The 17,665-nt window shown below is 43.0% G+C and overlaps 1 protein-coding gene across 1 annotated transcript in view; it reads left to right on the plus strand.

Annotated features, from left to right (window-relative positions):
• The window catches only part of LOC308059181 (uncharacterized protein), a 31,616-nt gene extending 15,603 nt beyond the window's left edge, over window positions 1–16,013 (plus strand). The window contains exon 2 of the mRNA XM_080376155.1: window positions 8,604–16,013. Coding sequence (XP_080232281.1) covers window positions 9,392–10,366 — 975 coding nt within the window. The 5' untranslated portion in view covers window positions 8,604–9,391 and the 3' untranslated portion in view covers window positions 10,367–16,013. The remainder of the gene's footprint in view (window positions 1–8,603) is intronic.
• Window positions 16,014–17,665: the final 1,652 nt, after the last annotated feature.

Below are 17,665 nucleotides of genomic sequence, written 5' to 3' on the forward strand. Positions count from 1 at the left end.
CTTTTTTTTTTTCTGACCTAAGGACACAATTGCACACTTAGACCATGATGAATTGTGCCATCTTATTTCCTGAAGATGTAGTCTAGACAAAATAAATACAAGTATTTCTGGGCGAATGCATAAGGTTGTTAACTGTTAGTGGTGACAATGATCCTACATGTATTCCGTGCTAAGCAGATGGATCCCTAAGCACTTTGCAAATGTTACTGCTGCTTGTGTTAACATAAAAAGGGGTTCAGTAAAGCTGCAGAGCAAGACGAAATGCAGTAATTGTAACAGTGGGCAGCGGCACTACAATAACTCAGGACAAATGAAATATTAAGCGACCCTCTGCAGCCTGTGGGGGGACAGGACAGAGGGAGGAAGGCATTTAGAAAAGCCTGGTGGAATTTGGCTAAGACAGCTATACTGAGTAAAAGAATTGTTTTGCAACTGTTGTTGAAAAGTAATTCTCTTTGCATGAGCTGTCAACATTTAAACTCTGTTACAAAGCTGTCTGTTGGAATTTTATAGTGGTAGTATATTATCTGGAGTCAAAATGCAGGAAAAATAACTATACGTACAGCTATGGAAAATAATCCTCCAATATACCCTTCCCAGGTCTTTTGGGTGAGGTATTTAATGGACATGTGCAAAAAAAACCAACAAAAAAACCAAAAAAAGAGAAAAAGAATACAAATATGTAAGTGACAATATCCTTGAAGACAATACTTTAAATTGGGACCAGAAACTAGATCATGCTTTCAAATAGAATTTGGATCAAAAGATAGGTCTGCATTGCCATGATAAGCAAATTGCTGTGAGTTCACATGAACTTATAAAACTGTCTATGATCATGTCTCTTCATTAAACTCAGAATAAACAAGTTCAAGATCTCTGTTCTGTGTCTTACTAGTAGAGTTTCCCTAGCAATTTTCTGGCCTTTGTTTATCATGGCTGCAAAAAGCTGCAATTTATAATGGTGTAATAAACACTTCCTCTAATCTCAGTAAAAAAAAAATATCAAATTTTACAACGAAAGCAGTGGCATGGGCTAGATATGCCCAGAGGAAACGTCATTGTAAGGACCCTAAGCCTTTAAATGTTTTTTCCTCTTTTTGATTTCCAAACCTTAGATGAGAATTCCGTGTGCACACACAAATACTGAATTTCACCTACTCCTTTATAAAATAACTGAACAAGTTACAGTTTGGATTCCTCAAAAGAAGTACATAATTAATGGCTGACAGACAGAAAGCTCTTTCAGCTTCATCCTTGCATCTTGCTATCCAGATGTTTTTTCCTGGGACTCCATATGTCATCTTTGCTCACACTGATGTTTCAGTAGGACACCACAGTTTGAAGGTGTCCTTCTGTATAGAGCAATGGAGACACCAGCCTCTGTGTGCGGGCTTTGGTGTGTTGTGGCCTTGGTTTAAACCCAGAGAGCAACTAAGTACCACGCAGCAGCTTGCTCCTAGCAGCTATTGAAACATTGATAAGAACAGAACATAACTGAAAAGACAGATCTGAATGAAAGTGTGGCTTTGCACAACCTGGATAGATGGTGAAATTAAATACTTGTCAAAGTAAAATGATGCATGTAGGAAAGACATCACCCTAATTTCATTTGTAAAATGAAAGGTTCTGACCTAGCCTTTACCAGTTTGAAGAGAGACTTTGGGGATACAATCAATAAGTCCATGAAAATGACAGCACAGTGCTCAGCACTGAACAACAACAAAATTGCAAATGTTAGGAACTATTGGTAAAGCAATCGAGAATAAAACAGAGTTCATTGTTATGCCTTTATATAAATGCATGGCATGTTTGTGTCTTTGTACTGTTCTGTTCTTTTCATCTCAGAAAGAATATAGTAGGACTGGAAAAAGGTTCAATTGTCCTTGATTGTCAAGGGCTATCAGTACATGGGATGTGTGCTATGTAAGGAATAACTAAGTAGGCCACGGTTCTATTTCCTGGAAAAGAGACAAATTACAGGGGACATACTAGAGGGTTACAAAATCAGGAGTGATGTGGAGAGGATGGGGGTTAACGGTTCAGTGTCTCTTCTACTATAAGTACTAGGGATCATCAAAGTGAGGTAGTAGGAATGAGCTTCAAAACAAACAGAAGCAGGTTATTCTTCATGCAGTAGGTTATATGTCAGTGATACTGCCTGCCAAAGGATGCGGTGAATACTGAAGGTGTAAGGGGGGACCAAGGAGAGACAGGACAGATTAATGGAAGAGAAATACATTGGGGAATACCAACTACACAGAAGCCAGACTTAACCCAGGATGTTCCTGATCTGAAAACAGGTGGTGGCTGGGAAAGTGTCATGGAGGGTATAATCTCTCCTTGCCTTTTGCTCAGTTCTATCTAGTTTACCCCCCTATGGCATCTGTAACCTCACACTCTGTCTCCTGTTGACCTTGGGTCTCACCAGTTTGGCTATTCTTATGTTCACTGAGTAGCAGAGAGGATTCAAATCTGGTGGACTTGGTAGTGCTAGGTTAACGGTTGGACTTGATGATCTTAAAGGTCTTATCCAACCTAAACAATTCTAAGATGATATGATTCTTGGCCTTTCTACTGGTTTGGGGTTTTTTTTTTGGTTGGTTTTTTTTTTTTTTCATTATGCATTTGCTAGACTGCATTTAACTCTGACTGACCTATGTAGTAACTAATGTGCCTTTATGTATCAGGCCAATAAAGTTCCAGTTCCAGATGTGTTCTTTTGTCTGTCAGTATAAATATATCCTTTATGTTCACAGTCCAATTCTTTTCTTTTGTCTTTTTTCTATTTGTGCTTTCATGCCTGTGCTATGTCATTTCTATTGCAAAACAAAGGAAAGTCCTTTGTAATATAGAAGGAAATCCAATTTGCTTTTTACAATGGAGCTAAAACCAGTGATTGATATGTTTCAGTAATTAAATTCTGCTACCTACAAGTTGCTGAATGTAAGATTTAGGAATACAGGGGGGAATGGGTGAAAATGGAAAATATATTAGCAACTTCCATGTCTTGTGCTACAGTGTTCAATATTCCACCTGTTTATATTTGAACAGGTGAACAGCTTTAAAATACGTGAAAATAACCCTGTACATTCGGGAGGAAAAGACTGATAATTATCCCGCCTATCAAGAGAGAAATGATTGAGCACGGAATATCAGTAATGTTGTCTCAGGAGAAGAAAGAAACAAAAATTGCAGGTATTGGACAAGTCAGAAGTTATAAGGAAGATAGAATCCTTTAACAACGATGATATATTATAACTTCACATTGCTACTAGATTTCATGTTGCTCTCAGAGTACCTCTACATGGCACAGGGCCTCACTGTCGTAGGTACCCAAGGTAAATCTGGCAGATGCGCACAGGTAGTAGAAAGATTAACCTCAAGACTCTGCTGCTGTGTGAGCACTAACATATTTCATTTCTCATTTTTTCTGTTGGAGCTTGCTGTGTCTCTGTTCAGAAGACTGGCCAGTGCTCAGCAGACTTGCCTTCATATTAAGCGAGGCAAATGATACACATTACCTGTGGTTCATTCTTTTTCTCAGTCTCTCTGTAGGGAAGAAGTAGCATATGCAGTATACTGTTTTATTTGCATATTTGAACACCTTAGGCTGGTGTATGGTAGATGCATTTCCCCCATTTGAAGTCTACCAAGACAGCTAGATATCCTTCTAAATTATGTATTGTAGCTAGAAGTCACCTGGAAGTTCCAGCCTTTATGCAGACATTGCTGCATGAGACCCCCTGACCTCTTCAACATAGTAGATGTCAACTAAATGGACAGGGAAATATCTTCTGATCTTAAAATCTATTAATAGCTGAACTACTTAACTGTCTGAAAAAGTCTTGATGGTCAAAATGAATGTCAGTATGTATGGCAGATTTGTAAGTGCTTTGCTACTGAACGGCGCTGTAGCTTAGTGGGTATTTTAGTCTACATTTATATGTTCTCCTGACAGAACATCATCTGTAGACTCCTAAGATCTTTAATGTCTGGGATAGTTAGTGCATATTCAACTTGCTTTTGTAGAGCTCCACAGCCTTGTCAACTGGAAGCAGAGGCACATGAAGCCAGGCTGGAGACTGAAGCCAAGAACAAAGCAGTGCTGGATGTGCTTTGCAAGCAGGATTCTTCCTACTGTGTTAACATGTTTATTTTGTGGTAGCTTAATTTTCTAATTGATGATCTGATCTAATTAGGGCCATTGCCATTAAATCAAAAAGCCATGATGATCTGACTGTATTTGGGAGGCACAACAACAAAAATGTTTGACATATGGGGATATTCACACCTTGGAAATATGGTGCTTCATGAAAAGTAGCAATAACAGCCAGGCTTTTGTTAAGGGCAGAAGAAAGGAGAAACCAAAATCATCTCAGAGTTACTCAGGGCTGTGACACAATCTCAACATCCTGTAACTTGTGCAATTATTATTTTGAGATAAAAAGTGATGCTATATTTCCTTACTGGGCTGTTTGCTTTGAAAGTGAAGTTCAACCACACAAAGAATACTACAAAACCTTTGCTTTTCTACAGTCATCAAACAGGGGACTAGTGATGTCAAGACTTCATACTGACTTGCACAGAGGCAGTGGTCAAAACAGGACTTCAGGTGTACCAGTATGGACGTCTGCAGTTACCTTAACGAAAAGAAAAAAATCTCAATATGCTGTTATCTGTCGAGTTGCTTGTCTGCAGAAAGTGCTAGGATACTCATATACACTGCTGCTGAATGCAGGAACACTTTGATCACTGCAGCAGGATAAACTCCATGTCTACAAATACCTGAGAAGAGGAATGTGGAGGAAAAATACTATAAAATATTAACCTTCCAAGTTGTAAGTGTTCATATCAGAGGGGTATTTTTAAGAGTGATTTTAATTTTAAAGACTCTGCTCCTCTTATTCACAACTTGGGGGTTGTTTCTCATCAAAAGCCCTCAGATCTCCAGTACTTGCAGTTAAGAGCTTCCCAGTGAGGTATGGACCAAAAGCTACTGTAGAAAACTAGTCAATGAATGATTAAAAGTGGGATATATATTACAGAAGGTTAAAATCTGCTTACAAAGTTTTCTCAAAGTTTCTTTTTTCCTTTCCCTTCCCACACTAATGATAAAAAGATTTGCGATAATCTCGTTTTGTTTTATAGCTCATGGGGAGTAGTTACATGTTCTCCTCCTTTTGATATATAGAGTTTTATAAACACTATTTAGTTTAGCAAGAGCGAAATGTATTTCAGACCTGAGTACTTTCTCCTGTAAGCCCATTTTATTTTAGCTATTCTTTTTTAATACTGCCTTCTGGATGTCCCAACACTTTAATTTGTTCAGTATAAGACACCTGATGGACACCATGAGAAAAGGTACAACTCTGGAAGAAGAAAGGCCACTTCTAATATGCATGAAGAGTACTACATGTCCGAACAATAAATATTCATTTGCTCATTTCACTCATCCAGTGTAAAGGAACTCTCTTTTTCTTTATACTTGCAACAGCAGTTTCATGTTATTTCTACCTTCTGTCTGTTTTGCTATTAAATAGTGGTTACAGTGTCACAGGTGGTACTGCAGTAATCACGATTATTCAAATGGAAGGAAAAATATTTTTGGTTTAACAAGAAAAAAATCCAAGTAAACAAAAGTAAATAATATGAAAAGTAATTCTGATTCCCTCCCAAAAGAAATTCTTATATGCGTTGCATAAGCACTCAGACAGGTTATTGTGTGCTCTTTTGCGATATTTCTCCTCAGAAATTATCTTCTGCCTAAACACTTTTTATGTCATTTGATAAATAAAGTGATAAAAAGTGGTCCTTGCTTTGCAGCTGAGGCTATTTCTTCAAGGACAACAGAGATCAGTGTAGACTGGTGTAAGTCTCAAAAAGTGTGGGTTTTATGTGGAACCGCGGAAACACAGGACACAGCACTGAGAGGAACTGCTGAGGACAAGGGCCAGGGACATCAGGGACTTCAGCCTAATTCTATTTCTTGCCAGTATATACCCATTTATTCTGGTGCCAACATTGCTACTTCAACTAGCTTTTCTCCTTCAGATATATCAGTGCATCTCCCAAGATGTATTTATTAAATGCAATATTATTATATTTAATTTCAGACAATCTTTTGCCAAACCAAAACAGGCCAAAATCTCATGCCTCTTCTTGTATGGCTCATTTCAGCTCCTTGACCAACAGCACTCTGGAAGGTTCCACTCTGACAGTGTTGCACCTGCAGTGCATGCACTTGTGTATACCCTCCTAAAAACTGAACCCTTGCGTGAGTCCAAGGACATCTGACTGAGAGACAGAAATCTCAGAGGGATGGGGGAAACAGAAGTCTGAGTTTAAAGCTCAGGTCACATAGTCTGTAATTTTTCTTTTCCAAACCAAGAAAGTCAATGCTTGATAAAAAATAGTTTTGGTTAAAAGGAGCACAAGACCCTTGCGTCCTATACTGGCAGAGGACTGAACCACTGAACTCTGTGTATTTGTCCAGTAACACCAGCAACAAAAAGAACCACGAGAAGAGTATTTTCACAGAATGTGCAGATGGCCTATGAAATATTTGACACTTTCTCTGACTGCTAAAGGCAAACAGGCTCTGGAGAATTTGGTACTTCATTGCATTAGTGCTAGGAATGGCTGTCCAGGGTATTAGTGACTAAGGAAGATGGTCGTGTCTATGAAAGATAAATGTTCAAAAAGATAGAACTTTTCCAAGATCTCCAAAAAACCTGGCTAGAAAGTATCATGAAAAAACAGGGAAAAGACTGATGGCTGAAAGAATACTAAATCTACGATAACACTCAAAAAAGCAAGAGGGCTAGCACAGATCGCATAAAGAACGGCTAACCTGCCATCAGTACAAGTCGGAAGAGCAGAAAATATGGGAAAGATTAAATCTGAAAAGAAAAAAAAGGATAAAGGATAAAATATGTAAATATGAAACAATATGATTTTATGACAGAGGTTTTGTGAAACAAACCTGATGTATTTTTTTATTTTAATTTAAATTTTGTTTAACAAGGTAGATGGATAGGCTTCTTTAACACATTTGCCTTAGCACTGCATGGCACTTACGTAAAAAATTAGTTGTTATAATTATCAGTATTGAATACATGAAATGGGATTAAGCCCTGGCTAAATGATAGGTCTCGAGGAATAAATGCACAGAGGGAAATGTCACTGAACGGGATTCTTCTATGGGTTTGAGGGTTATTAAGTCCTGTTTCCAAAACTGCTTTCACAATACGCCAAGAAGTGGCACCTGCAGATGGATAAACTGGAGATCACTGATGAAAAATGAGGAAATTATTTTAACTCCCACCTGCTAGAATAAGGTTAATGCTAGAATAACACCTCTTGTTCTGGCACCTTCATTTAAAAAAGTTGTTAAGAACTTTCTGTCTGTTTCTGTTGTTGCCAAGTAGGTCAGTATAATATCTGTAGCCTAGTGCATACTCACCTGTGAGTGCATTTAAAAGACTTTTGAGCAAACAAGGCTGTGTCTCAGGAGGTGATGAAGCATTACTGAGACAGCCAATCCCAAATGTACTTGGAGGTTTAGTAGGAAAAAGATGGAGAAAAGGATGATCAGGTGGGAGGGGAATGTCTCTGGAGTTATGAAATGGCTGATTAATACAAAAACCTTGCAGCTAGCTTGCAAGGATATTGGATTTAGCAGAAGAATTGGTGAGAGTTAAACAAACTTGTATTTAAACACACATATCTGTGAGTGAAAGAAAATGTCTATAAAAAAATTGGTTGGTTCCGATTTTCCATCTTTGACCAGGAAAATATCCCTTATAAAAAAAGAAAAATTTGAGTGTTTGCAAAATCTGGGATCTATTTAATATCCACTCCCTCCTTGTAAGTCATGGCAATTTTTTCCTGTTAATCAATGACCTGTAAGGTAGCCAAACTTTAATCAGAGGAAATGTTATTATTCTGCTGGTAAAAGTGTTTGTGACGTGCCAAAGAATGTTTGTTTAAATCTTAATGGATACAGCGTAGAGAGCAAGTTTCATTACCTTACAGGAAAAAAGCATTTATTTGTCACTTGGTGTGAAGTCAAGTGTTCCGTAAGCTTGCTAACAATTGTGACAAGTTCCAGATAAAATTATAGGAATGATCATAAATAATACCCCAAAGCCTTAAAATATTGCCTGTGAAGAAAGGACGGACTATTTCTGTTTGTAAATTAAAAAAAAAAGCCCAAAGTTTAAGATTAAGATTAAAGTTAGATAAAGGTCATCAAGGATTTAGACTCTTTGATGGACAGAAGAAAGTCTGTGAATTCACTGGGAGATGTTCAAGAAATGGGGGAGAGGGGGAACAGAACAGTTATGACACCAGAACGGCTGTTTCCTGTAATGTATTACCTCGGTCGTCTAAAGCTCCCAGTTCCAGCAAGTCAGGCTGGAAAATTTGGAGGGAAGATCTTTCTCCTGAGCTTTCAGGCATATTCACTCTGGATTGCAGCTATATCACTGACAACTCTGTTTTTACAGTACTTGTGGTGGTCCCAGCTGGAAAGCACAAATAAGTCAAAACTCTTTACCCTCCAGTTTGTAAAATGTATAAACTCTTTTTTAATATTCCACCAGCCGATGAAGGTGCACGGACATTGAGAAGATTGACAGAAGGGAAGAAGTAAGCATGTATGATATTGACTGTTAGTATCTGGTAAGATGAATCCTGAATCCAATTTAGGGAACTAAAAATAAGGATGGTTGGTTTAAAAATGACTTACTTGAATGTATTTCAAGTATTTCCTTACTACCTGAGATGAAGCAGGAGCTTGGGTTTGTATTATCTGAAAGCTGCTTCTCAGAAGCAACTGGAACTTGCTGGGTGGGTGATGTTGTCCCGGCGGCTGTGACATCACTGAGGACGTGTCACAATGGGAGCTGTCTTCAGGGACATCACCAGGCAGCCCCACTGCAGTTTGACTTGGGCGCTCGGTGAGTGCAGCATGCAGGGGGAAGGCTGGGCTGTGTGGGGGACGAGGCAGATGCCCAGGGCCTTTCTAAGCCAGAGCGAGAGGCGAGCCCCTCAGGGCAGGGCACGGTACCGCCCTCGGGGCTGGGGCAGAGCTGCTGGGGGCTCCCGCTGGTGGCAGGTGCCCAGAGTGGCTTTGGGGATGTGACGGGTGCCCGTGGCTCCATGGGACGCTGTCCTATGGCAGGGATGGGGCCTCGGGAGACTCTATGGGGACAGCCCGCGGCTCCCGTCGGTACAGTGCTCACAAACCCTGCCCTGGCTCCCTCGCACCTCCATCACCCCCTCTCCTACCGGCCCCCAGCTCCAGGCGGCTTCTGCCCCGCTCCCCCAGCCCCGCGCTCCCTCCCACCCAGCCCTGCTCAGCCCCCTTTTCTCCCACCTTCTCTAGGCCATGGCTGCGGCAATCACCCTCATCCTGGCTATACTGGCCATGCAGCCCACACAGAAGGGCCTTCACCGCAGAGATACGGCCGTGGACGAGCGCATGCGGCAGCGTAAGGCATATCTGGATGAGCAGACAACTCGGGTGATGCAGGAGCTTGACCGGAGCCGGGGCATGTTCCTTCCTGCGTTGCAGCAGTGGCCGCTTTGGACTGTTGCGGGGGCCCTGGTGCTGCTCGCTAGCGTCTGCTGGCTGGTCAGGAAAATGAAGCTTGCCTCTGGCAGCCGCAGTGAGCAGGACAGAAAGGAGGATGACAGGGAGGAGGAAGACCTCCATGGTGCACACAGAGGTGGCATCTCTATGGGTGTGCCCACCCCACCGCCAATGCCGGACCTGACAGACACGTTTGAGGCCCTGACGGAGCTGGTGGGTGACCTCCTTAAGGTCTGCCAGGTACTGTGCAAGAGGAGTTTCATGCCAGAGCTGCACCCAGCCACTGGGGAGGACGGTGCCTGTGAATCCTGGAGTGTGCACGGGAACAGCATCACCTACCGCCTGCCTGTGCTCCTGTGGCCACCCCCCGGGCACTCTTTCACCCTGGAGCCGGACACCGTGGGGCAGCTGCCAGAAGAGCAGCCCAGCATCCGTGTGGGGCTGGAGTGCGTGTGCTTGAGGCAGCAGCTGCTGGGAGACAAACCGTGCTCGCTTCACCACCCTGAGGTCCAGCTGCCGAGAGATCAGAATTCATTCCTCCTCTACACCCTCTGCACCCGCTCCTGCCTAGACATGGACAAAGTCACCTACTGGGTCCAAGAGTTGGTGAAAACAGCCTGGCTGCTTTTGCCTGAGTCGCACCACTGCCAGCTAATGCTGCTGCCCTCCTCCCAGTCCTGCAGGTTCCAGCTGATAAGCAGCTCTGAGATGGACATCTGCACTGAGCTAATTATTGTGGTGCCTCCAGGTGCCTATGGAGGCCTTGAGTAGGCGGAGGCCAGCTTCACCAGCAGCACGCCACGGCCAGAGAGCTGTGCTGCTCTTGAGATGCTGCTTTGCAGGTACGCGGCGAGGCACACCCAGAAGGAAGATTTCTACCTCATAGATCAGCATATCTGCATCCGTCTCCTGGTGGTCACAGGCTTTTCCACCCGTGCCTGCGACCCTGAGGATCTCCTCTCGCCTCTCAAGGGTGGGGCCCGAGGGACAACTGCGGACACTGGCCCAGAGAATCTGCTCACCCCAGAGACTGCCTGGGGAGTGCGTGCCGCAGATCTGAGCAAGCTGGGCACGGACATGACACCGCCCGAGGGGAGCTCAGCATCACCGGAGAGTGGGGAATGTCCGCCGGTCCAGCTGGAGATGCCACTGCAGCTGAGGATCCCGATACTGCTTGTAATCCTGTTATTGTAATCCTGCGATGCAAACATGACAATAAATTAGTTTGTTTTAACCAGCCGTCTGTCTGTGAGTGTCTGTGCAACACTTTGCTGGGGCATGCGGGCGGGTAGCAGCTTGCTGCCTCCTCAGATGCAGAGGCAGCGGGGCGGCATTTTGAGGTAAGCAAGTAGCACCGAAACAGAATGCTTCCCCTGACCCCTTTTCCCTTTCTTTTTACAGTTTTCTGCTCTGCTTCCATTTTAAGGGCAAGGTGCCTCTGTGTGTGTATGCTGGCTGAGAGGGAGCCAGACCTTTCTCAGCAGTGACCACTGACAGCACGAGAACCAGTGGGCACAAATGAAAAGGCATGAATTTCCCTCTGAACACAGGCGAGCGCGTCCTGACTCTGAAGGTGTTCACACTTGGTGGAATGCATCCCGTGGCTGGGGTGCTGGGATGGAGGGCTACAGGCTGTTCAGGAGCAGTAGGCAGGGCAGGCGAGTTGGAGGTTGCACTCTGCACACAAGGGAGAGGTTTGATTGTACAGCCCTTACCATTAGTGATGATGTGGTTGAGAGCCTCTGGTTGCAGGTTAGGGGGCTGGAAAACAAAGGGGATGCTGTAGTGGGTGTCTACCACCGATCAGCCAGCCAGAATGTAAGCACCAATGAGTTCCTCTACAGGCAATCAGGAGAAATTCCTGGAGTGGTAGCCTTTGTCTCGATGGGAGATTTCAGCTTCCCAGACATCAGCTGGGGATATCATACTGCAGTGACGAGCAGCTCTTGGAAATTCTTGGTTTGTAGGAGTGGACTGCTACTTCTTGAAGGTGGTGAGCTGACTAGTAGGGATGAGGAAGAAGCAGAGGCATTCAATGGTTTTTTTTCCTCAGCCTCAAATAATACTGGTAGACCTTGGGCTGCCTGGCCCCGTGATTTGAAGGACCACAAGTGTGGGAGCAGTGACTATCCATTTGTGAAAACTGAAACCATAAAGGACCAGCTGTATCAGTGAATGTGCACAAGTCCACAGGGCCTGATGGGATTCATGCCAGAGTACTGAAAGAGCTAGTGGATGTTATGGCAGGACCCCTCTTGATCCCCTGCCAAAGGCCCTGGGAGTCTGGGAGGTCCCTGCTGGCTGGAAGCTAGCCAGAGTTATTCCAGTTTACAAGCAGGGTGTGAGGGAAGACCCAGGGAGCTACGCACCTGTTAGTCTAACCTCAGCTCCTGGGAAAATGATGGAGAAGATGGTGCTGGGTCCTGTTGAAAGGCATGTAAAGAACAACACAATTTTCAGGCCTGGTCAACACAGGTTTCACAAGGGGAAAAGTCTTGTTTAACTCATTTGGTATTCTGTAGGATAAGGTCACCCGACTCGTGGGTGAAGGGAAGTCTGTTGATGTTGTTTTTCTGGATTCCAGTAAGGTGTCCCTCACAGCATCCTTCTGGACAGGTTGTCCAGCTGTGGGATGAGCAGGTGAGGATCCAGTTGAAGGGCAGAGCTCAAAGGGTTGTAGTGAATGGGGATACATCTGGCTGGTGATTGGTCACCAGTGCTGTTCCTCGGGTTCGATTTGAGGGCCGGTCCTGTTCCGTACATCTATCAGTGGTCTGGGTGCAGGAGTTGAATGCACCCTTAGCAAGTTTGCCAGCGATACCAAACTGCAACATGCTGTTGACTCTCTCGAGGGACAGGAGGCCTTGCAGAGGGATCTAGGTAGATTGGAGCACTGGGCAACTAATGATGGGATGAAATGGAACAAGTCCACATGCCAGATTCTGCACCTGGGCTGGAGCAATGCTGGGCTCAAGTATGAACGTGGAGAGGCGTGGCTGGGGAGGAGCTCCGCAGAAAGGGGTCTGGGGGGCCGGTGGGCAGCAGGCTCGGTACGAGTCAGCGGTGTGCCCGGGCAGCCAAGGGGGCAACCCGCGTCCTGGCGTGCAGCAAACACGGTGTAACCAGCCGGTCACGGATGTGATGTCCTGCTGTATTCAGCGCTGGGGCGGCCTCCCCTCCAGTACTGTGTGCAGTGCTGGGCCCCCCGGCTTAAGAAGGATGTTCAGGTGCTCGAGTGTGTCCAGAGGAGGGCAAGAAAGGTGGTGACAGGGCTGGGAGGAGTGTCCCGTGAGGAGCAGCTGGCTTTGTCTGGTTTGGAGAAAAGGAGGCTGAGGGGCGACCTCATTGCTCTCTGCAGCTTCCTGAGGAGGGGAGGTGGAGGGGCAGGTGCTGAGCTCTTCTCCCTGGTATCCAGTGGTAGCACATGGGAATGGTTCAGAGCTGGGCCACGGTAGGTTTAGACTGGACATTAGGAAGCATTTGTTTGCCGCGAGGGTGGTCAAATACTGGAACAGGCTCCCCAGAGAGGTGGTTGATGCCCCAAGCCTGTCAGTGTTTAAGAGGCATTTGGACAATGAATGCCCTTAAGAACATGCTTTAGCTTTTGGTCAGCCCTGAATTTGTCAGGCAGCTGGATTAGATGATCGTTGTAGGTCCCTTCCAACTGACATAGTCCTATTGTTTTCTATTCTGTTCTGTTCTGTTCTGATCTGATCTGTTCTAATCCATCTGGTAGCCCTGCTTATATTTCCCAGCTGAAATCAGGGCTTCTGGGCTATTGTTGCTGGTCATATAACTTGAAAAGGCACTCTATCTCGGTGTCCAAGTTGACAGGACAGAATTATACCACTTTTCTTTATACCACTGTTAATGCTTTTCATTCACGTGGGTTCATTTGAGGCAAAGCTTGGTTTTGTATATACTGAGTAAGTATTCTAGCATATATATATATGCATTATATATATATGTAACATATATATAATTCTAGCACACACAATCAGCCCTGCTTACACTGAATTGCTATTCAGTATCTGTTTATTTCCTGTTTCTTTCAGAAAAATCACCTGCAGTTGTGAGCCAGGATATTACCATCTAATCCTGTCACGTGCAGCCCCTGTGTCAGAACTGCAAACTGAACCCAGACTTGATCCCTGACCAGTTCCTCACTCCCAAGGTCGTTTTTCCCTGTGGCTGGTGATGGCGAGTAAACCATCATGGTAATGGTGACTAAGAATAACAGCATTGGCTGCCTTTTGCCAACTTTTCTTTTAACTAAGACATAGTTCAATTTAGCATCCTACTCCCATGTTCAGTTCATTGTAATTAGCCAGTCTTTAACTTAGATGACACATATTCTGGCATGTTTTTTACTCCCTTGCCGTATTAAAAGCTAAAATGACAAACTTTCATTTGCTTTAGCTTGAATCCAGTTTGACACCTCCTGGTGGAGTGAGCTTCTCGGCACATTTCTGCTGAAATCCCACACGAACACATGCTTTATTGCAAATGCTGAGCAAGCACTATGATTTAGATGAAAAACTGGGCCTGGGGCTACAGCAAACTGCATGGATTATCTCGTCCAACTGGAAATTTGCTTTCAAAGGTATATCTATAGCTGCCATCCATACAGGAGTTTCTGTCCTCTCGACTACGTTTCCTCTAGTTGATGTATTATCGGTTGGTTGCTTACCAAACTATACTCTTAGAGGAAGAATGTCTGTTAATGCCTCAGTGAAGTGGTGACCAGGGTAATGAAATCGTTACTCATGAATACATTATACAATGACTGAAACAAAATAATATATCTAATGAACATAAATGCCAAAGAGCATTTGTTCCTTAATAAAACCAACAATTGCTATAAGTTCTGCAATAATGCATTTAAATTACAAGGAACAGTCATAGGTTAGTGCCCTGATGTGTTAGGTGCTGTGTACTTGCAGTGTAAATGTAACACCTGAATCCAAAGGCACAAATATAAAAAAATAAAACATAAAAATAAATAAAGAAGGAGAGTCTGAGTAGGTTAGTTGGCGAAGGAATAAGAAATGGCATAACAAAATAAAAACAACTGTGCAATTCACCATTCTGTTCTTTGCACTTACTCAATTATGCAAAAAAAAAGTAATCTTAGAAATATCCTGAGAGGCAAAGTAGATTAAATTAAATCAAACCTATTACTCAAATTAATAATTTAGCACATTTGTGATATATTTTTCTTTTAGTTTTTCAGGCCATAAGCTTTATCAGCCCTGCTGGCAAAGGAAGACCTTTCAGGAAAGAGCATGGAACCAAGTGAGTGATATATAAATTAGAAAAAACAACATTGAAGTAAATTTCCTTCAGTTTTGTGTTGCCTACCATTGACTTTATGGCACTGATAACATTAACAATGGGAGCCAGCACTCTATACACTGCGATTTAATTACAATACATACAAAGCTCTGGGTCTATGTACAAAATACACTGAGAAATTCATGCAAATTGGGCAAAATTCACTACTACGTTCTGAACGAGCTTATTCATACCATGGTTCCTGCTACACAGGAGCTTTATTCTTAATTTTCTCTCACCAAAAGACTGGAGAAAGGGGGTTTGTGAAAAAAGCTTGGAGGTCACACTACCAAGGCGATATTAAACTAAGGGGAAAATGTGTCGCAGAACTGAAAGCATTAGCATTTAAACCAACCTGTTTTAGATGATACAGATGTAAAACGTGGTCGTTTCATACGGTGAAGCCTCTTTTATTATTACGAGCTGTAGCACTGCATCTCCCTGTTATAAATGTTGTGTTTACTCCATTTCTCCAGGAACAAAGTTCCTGCCTGGCACAGAGCTGGAATTACAGTCCTTATGTCCCTTCTCCCATCAGTCACCTATGTTCAGAGCGTGCTGGGACAGGGAGGAAAAGTGAGTGAATCAGAGTGGATGCTGGTTCTGCCTGCACAGGGGATGGCTCCTTTAGTGGTGTGTAACCTAAGCTGGGGTCTAGGGTGAAGAAGAGTCAGGCAGCTCTGCTCACAGCTGGGACAGCCTCTGCTCCACCACCGCAGAGCACAGGGCACAGGACAAAAACTTTTTACAAGGAAGGTGTAAAAATGGCTGATAGTGCTTTCCTTTTCAGTGTCAGGAGGGGGAGGTCTGTGTGGCAGGGAAAAGAAAGGGCCATGCTTTGCCTGCTGGCACTGGTGAGTCCTTCAGTCCACCCTGATGTTCATAAAACCCCAGCCTGATGCACTGAGGCTGCCAGCACTTAACTTTCCTCCTAACTAATATTTCAGTGTTATCCCATGGTGTTATCTAGCTGCATTTTCCTCTCTGGTCTGATACATTAGAGCCTTGTGCTAAACTTTGTCCAAAAGATTCTGCTTCACAGTGTGAAAACAGTCTGTCAGGGTGTAGTACCCATGCCAGCTTAGTACAAAAATACCTCTTTTACCACAAACAAGTGTCTTCTAATGATTTAAGCTCAAGAATTCAAAGTAGTTCTTTATTTCTTTAAAACGAACAAACAAAAATCTCAACCACAGCTTAAATGACCCTTAATTTAGTGGCTGGCAAACTGGCAAAATGCCAGATTTTGTTACAGATCTTAAATGACTGTGCTTAATTTGTGTCAAGGTACCCAACCCTGAGCATTATCTGAGTTCATTGCCTTATGTGGTTGTAGTTTATAAGCTATAACGTTATTTTAGCTTGAAAATAAGGAGAAGAAAAATGACTATAACAATCTGGGTATTCATGCATTTACCAGCTGCTTTTGCAGATAAGGTAGGTAATACTGGCAACCTTTGGCTTCTTGTGACCACATTTGAAAGTAAACGACATCTACTGTAAAATGCACATACCTCTGTGTCGAAGTGTGGTTTTGAGGGAACAGAAAGGTCAGATGTAATTCAATGTCATGTTACACCATGTATTGACTTAAGAAATCAGAGGTGCAAATCACTTGATTACTGTAAGATGTACGAGAGCAGGATATTTCACCATGAAAAGATTGCAGGAAGCTTCAAAATACATTACTGAAGTAAATACTGATGCAGATTTAAAAGGCTCTTTGAAGAAATTTGCTCTAAGTATTAGCTAATGTAAAGATGTAACCATTTGCACAGGAAAGCACATTTGTGCAGATGAGCAGAGGCAACCGCAGCCCAACTTTCCCATGCCATCCAATGCAGGCTAAAGCAGCAGCTGAAACTGTCTATTGCAGTGCTTAGCAATCCTAGACCTCATCTTCTGGCCACAGAAATTACCTTCACAGGCAAATATTTTGAAGAAATAGATATTTCAAGGAGAATCTCCACTTACCTAGCACTTAGTTTCTAGATCTTTTCTTTGCCTGTATATCATACCATTTGCATAAGCATAGCAGTCACAAAGTTAGAAGGTTTGTAGGTGGCCTAAAATTTCTCCTGTCTGTGCAACATACACACATTTTAATGCAGATGGCCTATGAAATATTTGACACTTTCTCTGACTGCTAAAGGCAAACAGGCTCTGGAGAATTTGGTACTTCATTGCATTAGTGCTAGGAATGGCTGTCCAGGGTATTAGTGACTAAGGAAGATGGTCGTGTCTATGAAAGATAAATGTTCAAAAAGATAGAACTTTTCCAAGATCTCCAAAAAACCTGGCTAGAAAGTATCATGAAAAAACAGGGAAAAGACTGATGGCTGAAAGAATACTAAATCTACGATAACACTCAAAAAAGCAAGAGGGCTAGCACAGATCGCATAAAGAACGGCTAACCTGCCATCAGTACAAGTCGGAAGAGCAGAAAATATGGGAAAGATTAAATCTGAAAAGAAAAAAAAGGATAAAGGATAAAATATGTAAATATGAAACAATATGATTTTATGACAGAGGTTTTGTGAAACAAACCTGATGTATTTTTTTATTTTAATTTAAATTTTGTCTAACAAGGTAGATGGATAGGCTTCTTTAACACATTTGCCTTAGCACTGCATGGCACTTACGTAAAAAATTAGTTGTTATAATTATCAGTATTGAATACATGAAATGGGATTAAGCCCTGGCTAAATGATAGGTCTCGAGGAATAAATGCACAGA

The sequence above is a fragment of the Falco punctatus genome (genome assembly GCF_963210335.1).
Source record: "Falco punctatus genome assembly, chromosome: 1".
NCBI classification, from domain to species: domain Eukaryota; kingdom Metazoa; phylum Chordata; class Aves; order Falconiformes; family Falconidae; genus Falco; species Falco punctatus.